We start from the raw sequence: 13,443 nt of genomic DNA, 5'->3' as shown, positions 1-13,443 counted from the left end.
TGGGCGGTTCCAGAAATTTGGGGCTCGGTTCCGGTTCCGAAAAAAAGCTCGGTTCTGAGACATACCCGGTTCCAATTCAATATAAAACATAAGCCGCCCGTCCCGAGCTCACACACACACAATTGAGCCGATCTATTTTAACTGAAAATAACCACGTTAATCAGAAGTCGGTCCCCAGCTCACACACACACAATTGGAGCCGATCTATTTTTAACGAATACCCACCCCAAGTCAATCAGACATCGTGCCACCGAGCACCTATTCTCCCTGCATTTAAACAAGTCTTTGATTTAGCCGGCAGTACATCCGTAGTACAGTACGTCCGTAGTCCGTAGTGCAGTACATCCGTAGTGCAGTACATCCGTAGTGCAGTACATCCGTAGTGCATGCAGTGTGTCGTCTCTGTACATACAAGTGTACATGCCTGTACATGCCTGTACATGCATACAGTACTGTGTGTTTTGTGCATGGGGCAAGCTTTTATGAATATGGATATATCGACAGCCAATCACAACGTGCTGTTTATACATGTACATGTATATGCATGACATGTACATGCATACATGTGGTGGTTGTAGAAGATGCCTGTGTGTGCACTGTGTATGCAGCCACATGTGATAGTTGATACTCATGTCGGCTTGAAGCCTTTGCACACTGTATCTGCGGTCACCGCTTTCAACATCAAGCCTCAATTTCTAGAGCCGGTTCGTGGCAGGATCGGCTCCACAGAGCCTTTTATAATTGAGACTCGGTCTTTTAAAATTGGAACCGACAAAAGCGGGTACCCGGTTCCACAGAAGAGTGGAACCGCTCGTCCGGTTTTCAATTTTGAACCGGGTAGCACCGGGTAACCGAAGGAGCCGCCCAAGCTTACTGCCCACTACTACCAAAAGTGGAGACGGAGATCTATGTTCCAATATCAGGTTACATTAGTACTTCTCAAGTGACATTGCAGAAAAAAATGTTCTGGTATGGTAGTCGTTCGTGACATTAATTCGTTGACGGATGATACAACGTAATTCAAATAAAAAATAGTGGACCAAAAATAATGGAAAGAACACATCTTGACGCTGTGGCTTCTTGTGCAAGAATGATTTGAGTCAAGCGCTGCCAATGCAGGATAGCTCCGCGCCACACCCGTAACGCCTCAGCGAACTGCAAGCATTCTTTTTAAATTGAAGTTACTTATAAGGAAAGGAATTCTGTGAATTAAAATAACTACGTGAACAATTGACTGTGTACTCCAAGTCAGTTGGTTACACTATATATTTGGTTTGTATCAACTTGCCAGGTAGAGTTTGTTCTTTAGATAACTTTTTTTCCTTATTCTACTACCGCAGAGTAGAAAATGTAAAACTAGTACCGCGAATGTAAAACTAACAACTTAACAGGAGGCCTACCCGTTGACATTCCATGACTTTGTCTTGACAAATCAAAATACTTAAAGGATTTTTGTACTATTTTTAACACAAAACATATTGTCCACAGATTTACATTAAACTTACTCACTTTCAAGATAATGATGGTAGAAATCTTCCCTTAAAATATTACTTGCTGAGGTGCTTTAGTTTTTGAGAAATGAGAAGAAAAACAAGACACAAAAACAATTTTGCATGTACAAACGTTTTAATCAGTTATGGTATGTTATGCCATAACTGGTTAATCTGTTTAAAACATGCTAAAACTGAGACTAAAATTATTTTGGTGTCATTGTTTAACTCATTTCTCAAAAACTACAGCACCTCAGCAAGTAAAATTTAAAGGGAAGCTTTCTACTATCATTATCTTCAAATTGTTCAAGTTAATGTAAATCTGTGGACTTTTTGTAAAAAATTCTCAGACCCTTTAAAGCCATTGGACCCTTTCGGTAAACAGTATTGTCCAAGGCCCACACTTCGTGTATCACAACTTCTATATAAAATAACAAACCTGTGGAAATTTAGGCTCAGTCGGTCATCGGAGTCGGGAGAAAATAACGGGAAAACCCACCCTTGTTTCCGCACGTTTCGCCGTGTCATGACATGGTGTTTATAATAAATCCGTAATTCTCGCTTACGAGAATTTATATTGTTTTGATGTTTTCTCAAAAAGTAAAGCATTTCATGGAATAATATTTCAAGAGAAGTCTTTCACCATTACCTTCTGTACACCCTGTAAATTATTTGTAAATCTGTCTTTTTTTTCTTTTTTTTTCTGTACCGAAAGTGTCCAATGGCTTTAAAGGCAGTGGACACTATTGGTAATTACTCAAAATATTTATCAGCATAAAATCTCACTTGGTAACAAGTAATGGGGAGAGGTTGCTAGTATAAAACATTGTGAGAAAACGGCTCCCTCTCAAGTAAGTTTTCGAGAAAGAAGTAATTTTCCACAAATTTGTGAAATCAAGCATCTGAAAGCACACAACTTCGTGTGGCAAGGGTGTTTTTTTCTTTCATAGTTATCTTGCAACTCCAATGACCAATCGAGCTCAAATTTTCACAGGTTTGTTGTTTTATGCATATGAGAAGTGAGAAGACTGGTCTTAGACAGTTACCAAAAGTGTCCACTGTCTTTAAATGTAATTTTACATGGCTTTTATTGACAATGTCAGCCATACAAGCGCTGATAATCATGATTTTGTTATCATTGCGTAAGAAATTTAAAGGGAAAAGAAGGGTGCGGACATGAGACGGGACCTTTACTCAACACTTTTGGCCTGCTCAAAATGTGATATCTCAAGACAAAGCAACATTGTGTACTGTTTTACACTGCCCTGACCAAACCTGTTCTACAAAATGATGATGTCCCATGTCTTGGCGAGATTTATGTTGTTACCGTCCTCTTATTCAACGAGAAATACCTATTTGATTTGTCCTATGTATCTATCAATTGAGTTTAAAGGCTCTTGTCTGATGGTTAGGGCTATTTGAAAGGCATCGTTTAATAAACCTAGACATCAATAAACCTAGACATTAAAAATAAGGTGTTCGTGAGTGATAGTACAAATTGTGATTGAATGAGTTGGCGCCAAATTCTTAACTTATAAATCAAATGTCTGGATCAGAAGTATTAGTTTCCCAACATAAAATTTCAAGACATTTAGTGGAACAAACATGTATGGTGTAGTCAAATATTTTATGGAGATTATTAAACTGATAACAGGGATATACATGTAATCATTGTCGCAGAACTTAATTAAAATACTTTGTAAAGCGCCTGGAGATAACATTATATTAGGCGTTATATTAATCAAATATATTATTTTTTGGGAAAGTTTGGATCGTCTTTAGATTGACCTTGTTTCACTTAACGATTTTGCATAGGCACGGAACTTTGTAAAGTCTCAACCTAAAACAAAGAAAAAAGATTTCCGTGGATATTTTGCTGGAGCAAATGAAATTGCTGTTGACCTTCTTGAGAAAATGCTTCTGTTGGATGTGGACAAGCGTATCACTGCAGAAGAGGCACTGAGCCATCCATATGTTGCCAAATATCATGATGAAAGTGATGAGCCTATTGGTAAGCAGTTTGATGACTCCTTTGAACAGCAAGACTTGACTGTGCAGCAGTGGAAAGGTGAGCTAGTTACTTTATGTCATTTCATTGGATTATTTGATCATCAGTACAGTATTATTTCATATCATTATCATTATTTACCAACGTTTCATTATTAATTTATTTAAGTTAATTTATTTTAACCTTATTTATTCTTTTATTTAATTCTGTATTTATTTTCCTTATTTCTTGCTTTTTTATAATTGTTTTTTTTTCCCGTTATTGTTCTGTCTTGTGCTATTGTAACTTGTTTGTTGTTCCTTGTATTGGTTGAATAAATAATAATAATAATAATAACCCACACCTGTGGCGTCATGCGTTTGTTAAATCGCTCCATTATTTTGCACAAATGGCACGATGGGTACAATTACCTCCCCCGTTGTGCAATCGGGTGAAACTGCATGTCATAATAGAGTTAAGGAATAAAGTAAATGACGTCAATGATGCCATAGACCATATTTTGTTTTGAACACAAGTTAGAGCTACGCATATATTACAAAATGACCGTAAATACCTTCCACAAGTGAACAGCTACATTGTTAAACTATTATTTAGCTGAGATGTTAAAAAATATCAGTTAGCTACAATATGTAATCTTGTTCTGAACGACAGGCACAAAATAATGTTCACTTGACACAAAATAAACTTCAAATATTCTTATTAAATAAATCTCAGGGGTATTTACAACATAATCAACGTATAAACTGAAGTGATGGCTTCCGGACTTTAATAAACTTATAAAGTATATGCTTCACGGAATGGTTCTTGTGCTCCTTCTCACATCCAGGTATAAATATCGTACAACAGCTACAATAAATAAATCAATGTATGTTGTCTCTCTTTGTGCGTCACTTCTCAATTTATAGGCAACGTAAAACAAATAAATAATCTATAATAAGGGTTCTGCCAAATTGTTCAAAATCATTGTTGCTCCGCTTAAAACCTTCACTGGCAGCGAACCTCGTCTTGCTGGTGAATCCCAACCAGCACCACACTCTGTGTCCCTGCCGTGGTCGTCCTTGCGATCCAGACTTGGGTACGGTGAGAGAGGTAGCTGATTCTAGGGGTTAAATGGTCATCTATAAACGAAATTAACATACTAGGTTTTCCCTACCAAAAGCACATCAGATAAATACATTCTTGATACAACATAATTTCATTACCACTTCAAACACTTTCGTTTATGTTTTTCATCGTGTTGAAACTTAAAGATTTTTGAGGGAAAACAACTGAAACTGAAACTGTTTGCACAATTGACTAAATCATCAAACACTTGAATTATATTTATGAACTCTGACTTCATCATTGTAACCTTGTAAACCTTGGAGTCGTTTCAACACTTCCAAGCAAATAATACAATTTTATCAAAACACATTTTAGTTCTCAACATTCGTTAAAACAAATCAACTTACGGTAATTAATTGGAGAGGAGTCATTGGCTTCACACTGCTGTTGCTGTAGAGAGAGATTGGTCAACTCTGACTGAGTACACGAAGGTGGCTCTCGGCCATAACTTTGGCTGGCCGGCCCAATACCGATACGGTGGCTGTATCCACTCGCCTGCTGGTTTGGTCGGCAACCCTAACACTCACATGCAACACGTCCTCTCTCTCTCTCAAGCTCACACTGCTTTAACTTTCTCAGCACATTTTCACACTCCACATTTACTTTCCTTTATCCAACTGTTTCAATGAAAAAATATGAAGGCATTTGCAAAATAAGGAGGGGGGGGTTCTTAATTACCATGACCATAAGGGTGGCTTGGTTAAACAGACTCGGCCAATCTTCCTAGGCACCTTTGGCTCGGTTAAACTACCCATGAGGAGTGGGTAAGTTACCTGTCAGGATATGCACAAACTTATTTTTAAATTCCTAATTTGTTCAAAGTCAATGAGTTTCTTTCATGCTACCAATCATAGAGGTAGAAAATATATCTATGGATCAAACAACGTCAAGCGAAAAAACAAATGTGACAAGCCTAGCGTGCCATTTAAAGTCTGAGATTGTGCTCAAATATCTTGCAGTTATTTGGGCACGTAAAATGCTATTTGGGTGATTTTTCAGGTGGAAAAACCACCATCACAGAAAACAAGTAAAGGGCCAAAGCCCAAAGTATCGTTTGTGTGACAGGACGGAATTTGATGTAGTATTTTCAGTGCATTTAATAATAGAACCATTAAAACACAAATTAATTTATGGTGTGTAAACAAGGAACCAACTGACCCAAGCAAGCTTTCAAAAAAAATTGAATGGTATTTAGTTTGTTGCCATTGTAACACAAATTTATTCGCGCGACAGGACGGATCAATAGAAACATGTGTTTGAAACATTCAATTATCTTTTAAATTTTTATCAAATTTAATGCAACTAAATACATTGTTTTATTTTATAATCAAGTATACCCTTATATACTCTAACCTACAGAAAAAGAATAATTTTTGCATGTTTCTTTCTTTCAATTACTGGAGGATTAATTATGGTATACATGCGACAGGACGGAAATGTGACAGGACGGAATTTCGTTCACATGGTTTTAATCCATTTTAAGCCAGTGTATAAATAACCATATGAAAACAAAACATACAATGGGAAACTGACTAACTAATTCTGTCCTGCCAAACTTGTTTTCCGTCCTGTCGCACCTATTTCCGTCCTGTCGCACTTGTTTTTGTCCTGTTATGAACACTACGTATTGCCTCATTAAGTTAATTGGAGGAATTAATTGAAAGCAAATATGCTTTAAGTGTCAAACACACTTGTCATTGATAGTTTGGAAGAATTCATACAAATAAATGCAAAATTAAGCATTTGAATATTAACTAATAGATTAAAAAATGCGACAGGACGGAATTGATACCTTTAGATTTGCATATTCGCTTAAATTAAAAAAATTATTTTAAGTATTTGGTTTAGATATGTGTGCTCCATGACCAGCTAGTCTATATACAAAATAACAAAACTGATAAATCTGTTAATTAAGTTATTATAGTTTTAATTAATCATTCTGTCCTGTCGCACTCTAAGCGCTCGTTTCTCGTTTTAAATCACTTCCTAATTAGCATTATAGGAGACTATATCTCTGTTTCTTTTTTTAATCCTGAAACTTTAGATATTACTCTACATAGTTACATACTTATTTCACCCAAAAGAAAGACTTGAAAATTTAGAGCTCAGGATGACCACTTTTGGCTTTGGCCCTAAACAGGTCAAAGCTAAAGGCAGTGTAGTGTAGCATCGACGGAAACACAGTTCACTTATTATGTCAGATCAAAGACGTGGGACACAATTGGTAATTGTCAAAGACTAGCCTTCACAGTTGGTGTATCTCAACATATGCATAAAATAACAAACCTACTCCTTTCTGAAAAACTATGTTACTTCAGAGGGAGCTGTTTCTCACTATGTTTTATACTATCAACAGCTCCCCATTACTTGTTGCCAAGTAAGGTTTTATGCTAATAGCTATATTGAGTAATTACCAATAGTGTCCACTGCATTTAACATGGGCACAAAGAAGTAGCTTAAAATTGCCAAACCGCAAACTTAGTTTTTCAATATTTACTATTCTCAACAGAGCTTACTTTTCAGCTGATTCAAGGAGTAAGACAACAAAGCAGAAGGTAATTAGCTCAGCTTTGGCGCCAAGGCTTGGAGATTGGAGGGCTTTACAATTACAACAGTGTCAACAAAAACAAGTTGCTGTTCAGGGTATCTAGGCAAAACATGACGTTATCGACGTTGGCATACAAAATAAATTAGTGTTGAAGAAAAATTTGAATAGGCAATTTTGTTTGTTCATTCAAATCTTGCTTGATTTAATATTTTCACGTTCCGACAACTCAGCCTATTTTCCGACATCCCTACAGATGTTCCGACACCCCTATATTTCGACACCATTGTGTTCCGACACCCCTATATTCCGACACCCCTATATTCCGACACCCTTATGTTCCGACAAGTTATTTTCACACTATATTACTCTGAACAAAAACACAACTTCTATTCAGGATTCCCGGCGAATTTCGGCCGAGAATATTAGTTTGAACATTCATACATTAAGTTGAATAAAAAAATCCAACTCTCCCCTTCGTTTGTTGCACCGTGTAATTGTGTAATTTCTTTCTTTTGCCCCCCCCCCCCCAAAGGTTAAGTGTTCGTAAAAAATGAACACAGAGGGGTTTCGGCTGGTGGAACAAAAATAAAAAATTTGAGATCACTTCCGGTTGAACTGGAAGTGGAGGTCAACACAAGGTCATGGTTTTTCAAAGTCAATGTTAATGCCTATATAAGGAGTCTCAAACTGAAACAGATTGAAAATCAGTTGAATAGTTCTTGATATATGGTCCCACTTCTGGTTACCCGGAAGTAGAGGTCAATACAAGGTCACGGTTTTTCAAAGTTTATTTTTTATGCCTAAGGAGTCTATAACTGAAAAAAGTTTGAAAATCGGTTGTGTAGTTCTTAAGATATGGTCCCACTTCCGGTTGCCCAGAGGTAGAGGTCAACTTGAGGTCATGGTTTTCAAAGTTTATTTTTTAATGCCTTGGGAGCTTATAACTGAAAACAGTTCGAGAATCTGTTATATAGTTCTTGAGATATGGTCCCACTTCCGGTTGACCCGGAAGTAGAGGTCAACTTGAGGTCAAGGTTTTTTAAGATTATTCTCCAACCCCTAAGGAGTCTATAACTACAGACAGTTTAAAAATCGGCCGTTTGCTTCTTGAGATATGATGCTGCAAAGATTTCCTAATTAAATATGCAAATGAGGGTCATGTGGTTAATTAGTTAAGAATTCTAACATATTTTACATTTAGGATAAAGCTTATGTTCTAAGAAGAAGAACAATAAAAAAAAATATAAAAAATCGCTACGATTACAATGGGCCTTTCGGCTGTTAGGCCCGAAACCCCTAATAATAAGAATAATCATAAAAAGCAAAAAAATCCTCTACGATTACAATAGGCATTTCAGCTGTTAGGCCGAAACCCCCCCAAATAATAATAATAATGGTAGCCATTAATAATAATAAATAAAAAGTCCTACCACCCACAGCCCTCTTCTTAATATACCAACATTTCTATTATAGATAAGAATAAAAATTTTCATGTAAATTAAAGTTCTCTGGGGGACTACATGAAGATAGGTTAACAGGGCGTTTATGGATTAAATTGTGGTAAGGTGTAGTTTCTTTAAGTCGCACCGTTTTTCTTGAAAAATAGCTAACACAAAATGTTGGTGCAGTTTGTCAGAACATAGGGGTGTTTGGGTTGTCGGAATATAGGTGTGTCGGGACATAGTGGTGTCGGAATGTAATGTGAGTTGTCGGAACATAGGGGTGTCGGAACACAGAGGTGTCGGAACACAGGGATGTCGGAATATAGAGCAGTCACCAATTTCATTATCGGTGTTTGTTGTGAGCTTCTGATTAGTCTGTAAATGTGTACGATTTTATATATAACGACAAGCTTCTAATTTCACATTAAGTGCATCAGTAGCCATGATATTTTAGTTTGCCGGAATGCGTTTTGGGGTTTTAGTCTCAGCACAGGACCTTTTACTGTTAACCTGTCAATTCCTGTCTTGAATTGAGAGACTATGTTTACCCTTTTTGAAATGATCCTCCATTATGGAACATCTGCAGCATGGCATTATTAATAAAACAGTTTTACTTCAAGACTAGAATTGGCAGTGTTTACAATACAAAACTCCAGTGCTGCGATGTAAAAGAAAATGCTGCTGGGTTTGTATGTCAAAGTTAATCAAACGCAATAATAACTGGAGCGGGTAAATTGCTTTAATTTGAACGTACAGAAACTAAATTTGCTGCTCATTTGCTAAAATTGACCAAGAAAACCTATAATAACCATGGTTTCGTTCAGGAACCCAGTAGTGCCCAAGATCTTTCTTATTAAGTCGTTTGTCTTAAAATTAAGGCAATCAAACAATTGAGCGCCTAATGATACCATTAGTGTTTGATGAGACAAATTGTATGATACATGTTATCATGATATTGGTTAAATCCGAAGTTTGTAGGATGAGGTTTTATGGATTGTTCAGTTTAGTAATAGTGAAAATAGGATGTTATTGCAGGTGAGGCAAGAAGAAGAGAAACGCAGAAAGTGATATAAATATATTGTCTTGTATACAATTGTACTTTATTATAGAAATAAAAATAAACAAAAAATTCCTGTATGTAACTGGTTCTATAATGTTTCTAACCTATTTTCATGATGGAGCCTAATGGTAACCTTTTTTTGTAATATTTCTTAAGATTACCCAAACAGTTCTTTGATTAATATTCAAGTATGTTTATTTTTTGAATAGTCTTGGGAGATTTATGTAAAAACAAAAACGGTGATAAAGGAAATGTAAGCCTTTATTATTTTATTGTTGTTTTTTTTTGGTTTTTTTTGTTTTTTATAACTCTGTGGAATATCTACGTTTTTCTTACAACCTATCCACCATAATTGTTCCCGTCATGAGGATTTGAAATAAGTATTCAATTTGCTTAAATTACTTGATTGAGATACATTTAGATGACTAAGCAAGTTAATGTTTGAAAGGCAAACCCAGCTTCGTGCACAAAGAAGACGTTTATTAAAGCAGTTTTTGGTTTTAGTATTATTTTCAAAACTGAAACACCAGTTTTGACAACACTGAACACTAAAATTATTTACTCAAAACAATTGCTATAATAACAAGCAATGGAGAGCTGTTGATAGTATCAAACATTATGAGAATCGGCTCCCTCTAAAAATATTTGAATTTGATTTCGAGACCTCAAAATTAGATTTTTAGGGTCCCGAAATCAAGCATCTGAAAGCACACTAACGGTGTTTTTTTTATTCCACTTTTATCTCGCAACTTCTACTACCAATTGAGTTCAAATTTTCACAGGTTTGTTATTTTATGCATATGTTGAGACTGGTCTTTGACAACTACAAATAGTGTCCAGTGTCTTTAAGTAAATATTTTAATCTTGTGTTTTACTCAACGACCCACTTTACTCAGCTTATCAGTTAGTGTACTTAAATGTAGATGAAAATGTAACTGTTGGATTTATTGTTGGATCAAAAGTTCAAAGTATGGATCAAAAGTTGGATAGTTGGTTGCTCCACAAACTAATTTGCAAAACAAAACGTCCACGTTAAGGCTTCTGTATCAATTCAATAAACCAAACTTAATCATTTCAGTTTTCTCTGAAATAATGTTTCAATTCAAATTGATTTGATATCAAAGTCCTCCTTCGTCTTTATTTAAACAATTTTTGGGGTCGAACAAAGAATTGACTAGAGTGGGATTCAAACCAACGACCTCCTGATTAACGTGCCGGCGTTCTACCAACTATTGGCGGTGTCCCTATTTAGAGCGCCGGCACGTGTATCCGGAGGTCGTTGGTTCGAATCCCACTCTAGTCAATTCTTTGTTTGACCCCAAAAATCTAACTTTTCCTACATACGCTTAGGTGGACGTTATGTCAATCAAGTTTTTAAATGCTATGTTTATGAAGGTCCGCTCAGTATGTGTCCACAATAAGAAGTAGACAATCACAGTTTACAATAAATGTTCTGATTCTCCAAGTCTTTAAACGATCTCACATAATGTTAAAGGATTCGGGTACTTTTTCAAAATGTCCACAGATTTACATTAAACTTACAGGGTTTTAAGACAATGTTAGTGGAAATTAGTGGAAAGCTTAACCCCTTCAAATATTACTCACTGATGGTGTGTAGTTTTTGAGAAACGAGTAAAACGTGTCACAAAATAATTTGCGTCTCAGGAAGACCAAAATTATTTTAACATGTAAAATCCCATTAACCAGTTATGATATTATACCAAAACCATAGCATAACTGGTTAATACGTTTTTACATGCTAAAACTGAGACGAAAACTATTTGTTTTACTCATTTCTCAAAAGCTACAGCATGTCAGATAAAATTTCAAGGGAAGCTTTCTACTATCATCTATACTATTAAAAGCGTAACCTGCGCCATCTTGGATTGAAAATTAGAAGGTCCAGTGGTATGGCATCCTTGTGGAATCCAACACGGTTGTTTGTGTGGAATTCAATACGTTTGTGTGGTTTCAGACGTCGGGTTGCAAGTCTGCAAACCCGGATCCAAACTCGCACTTACAAGTCATGTGATTGGAGGAAGTTTGGGCGGCGACCGTGCGTCAACCACTGGTCGATGTTGTTACCAGACTTCCTAGAAATCTTTCTGACAGGTGACTCATTGGACAGTGTTTCGCAGATGGTGCTCCGGATTGGTTCATTCATTGCCCCTTGCCCGCCCACCCGCCATTCGATTCGCCCTTTTTGGTCAGGTTACTTTCGTGTTGTAATAAGCATGGTTCTCTGGATTGGTTCATTCATTGCCGCGCAGGGTCGAAAGGGTCGAAGAGGCTGGGTGCCAGGACAAAACCGAAACCAATCTCACGAATTTGACCGAATTTGCATTGAATGGATGAAGTACCGCAGATTGATGTTTCGCAGGCGACCATGTGTCAACCACTGGTCGACGTTGTTATCAGACTTCCTAGAAATCCTTCTGCGGGTGACTCATTTGTTGAAAAGATTAAATGGAGAATATTTATAAAAAAGCATTCACTTCCAAACGGCATGATTATCATGATGAACAAGGATGGGATCAAACGGAAGCTTAATAATTTGGAAACATTGGGTAGGGACGGCTATAGGTTGGAAGGTGTCTAAGGGAACTTTACAATTAATAACTTTTTCGGGGGGGGCCTTTCACAAAGAGCCATTCTGGTCAGTGTATTGTGAGTGGTGTGTTGTCTGGTTTGAGACAGGCCACCTGTTGCTTGGTGAAGAAGGTCATCGTGGGACCACTTTAGGTTGACAGTGGGTGGCGACCTTGGACCTTTTGCCAGTAAACTCAAATGGGTACATGAATACCGTTTTAGAATACGGTCTGTTCATGGAGGTATAATGGGTTACACACCTATATTCCGACACCCCTATGTTCCGACACCCCTATGTTCCGACACCCCTATGTTCCGACAACTCAGCCTATATTCCGACACCCCTATGTTCCGACACCCCTATATTCCGACACCCCTATATTCCGACACCCCTATGTTCGACAACAAAACCTATATTCCGACACCCCTATGTTCCGACACCTCTATATTCCGACACCCCTATGTTCCGACACCCCTATGTTCCGACAAGTTGTTTTCGCACATATTACTCAGTTGATCAATAACAAAAACACAACTTGTATTACGCAAGGTTTCCCAGTAATTTTCGACCAGGATTAGGTTTGAACATTCATAAAATGAATTTGTACTATTTTAAAAAGTGATGGAATCACGCATGCATTTCATTTTTTTGTGGTTATACACATGAGTATGGCTCCCCGAGGTAGCTGGCAATAAAATACTTGGTACTTTGCTATTGTTAGGTGCGTGTCCGTGTTGATAACATTTCATGAGCCTTCAATTAAAAAAAATTCCAACCCTCTCCTGCGTTTATTGCGCCGATGTGTAATTTCTTTCTTTTGCCCCCCCCCCCCCACCAAAAATAATAATAATAATAATAATAATAATAATAATAATAATAATAATTTTGTTAACAATTGATAACAACAAATTTTTAAGTCCTACCACCCCCTTCATTACTCAGTCCTCTGCTAAAGAAACCAAAGTTGCTAATTTTTAATAGCAGAATAACACTTAATATACAAATTAGACTCCTTTGTGGGACTATAAAGATAGGTTACTGGTACGTTCATGGACTAAAAAATGGCTAACACAAAATATCGGTACAGGTTGTCGGAACATAGGGGTGTCGGAACATAGGGGTGTTTGGGTCGTTGGGAGTATAATGGTGTCGGAACATAGGGGTGTCGGAATATAGGGGTGTCGGAACATAGGTGTGTCGG

The 13,443-nt window shown here is 37.0% G+C and overlaps 1 protein-coding gene across 1 annotated transcript in view; it reads left to right on the top strand.

The window, feature by feature from the left end:
* The window catches only part of LOC139954241 (mitogen-activated protein kinase 14B-like), a 117,094-nt gene extending 105,965 nt beyond the window's left edge, over positions 1-11,129 (top strand). Inside the window, exons 7-8 of the mRNA XM_071953961.1 lie at positions 3,306-3,558; positions 7,112-11,129. Coding sequence (XP_071810062.1) covers positions 3,306-3,558; positions 7,112-7,161 — 303 coding nt within the window. The 3' untranslated portion in view covers positions 7,162-11,129. The remainder of the gene's footprint in view (positions 1-3,305; positions 3,559-7,111) is intronic.
* Positions 11,130-13,443: the final 2,314 nt, after the last annotated feature.

This window comes from Asterias amurensis, chromosome 2 (assembly GCF_032118995.1).
Source record: "Asterias amurensis chromosome 2, ASM3211899v1".
NCBI lineage: Eukaryota > Metazoa > Echinodermata > Asteroidea > Forcipulatida > Asteriidae > Asterias > Asterias amurensis.
Note: the sequence above shows the minus strand (reverse complement) of the source record. Positions and strands in the feature narration are given on the sequence as shown.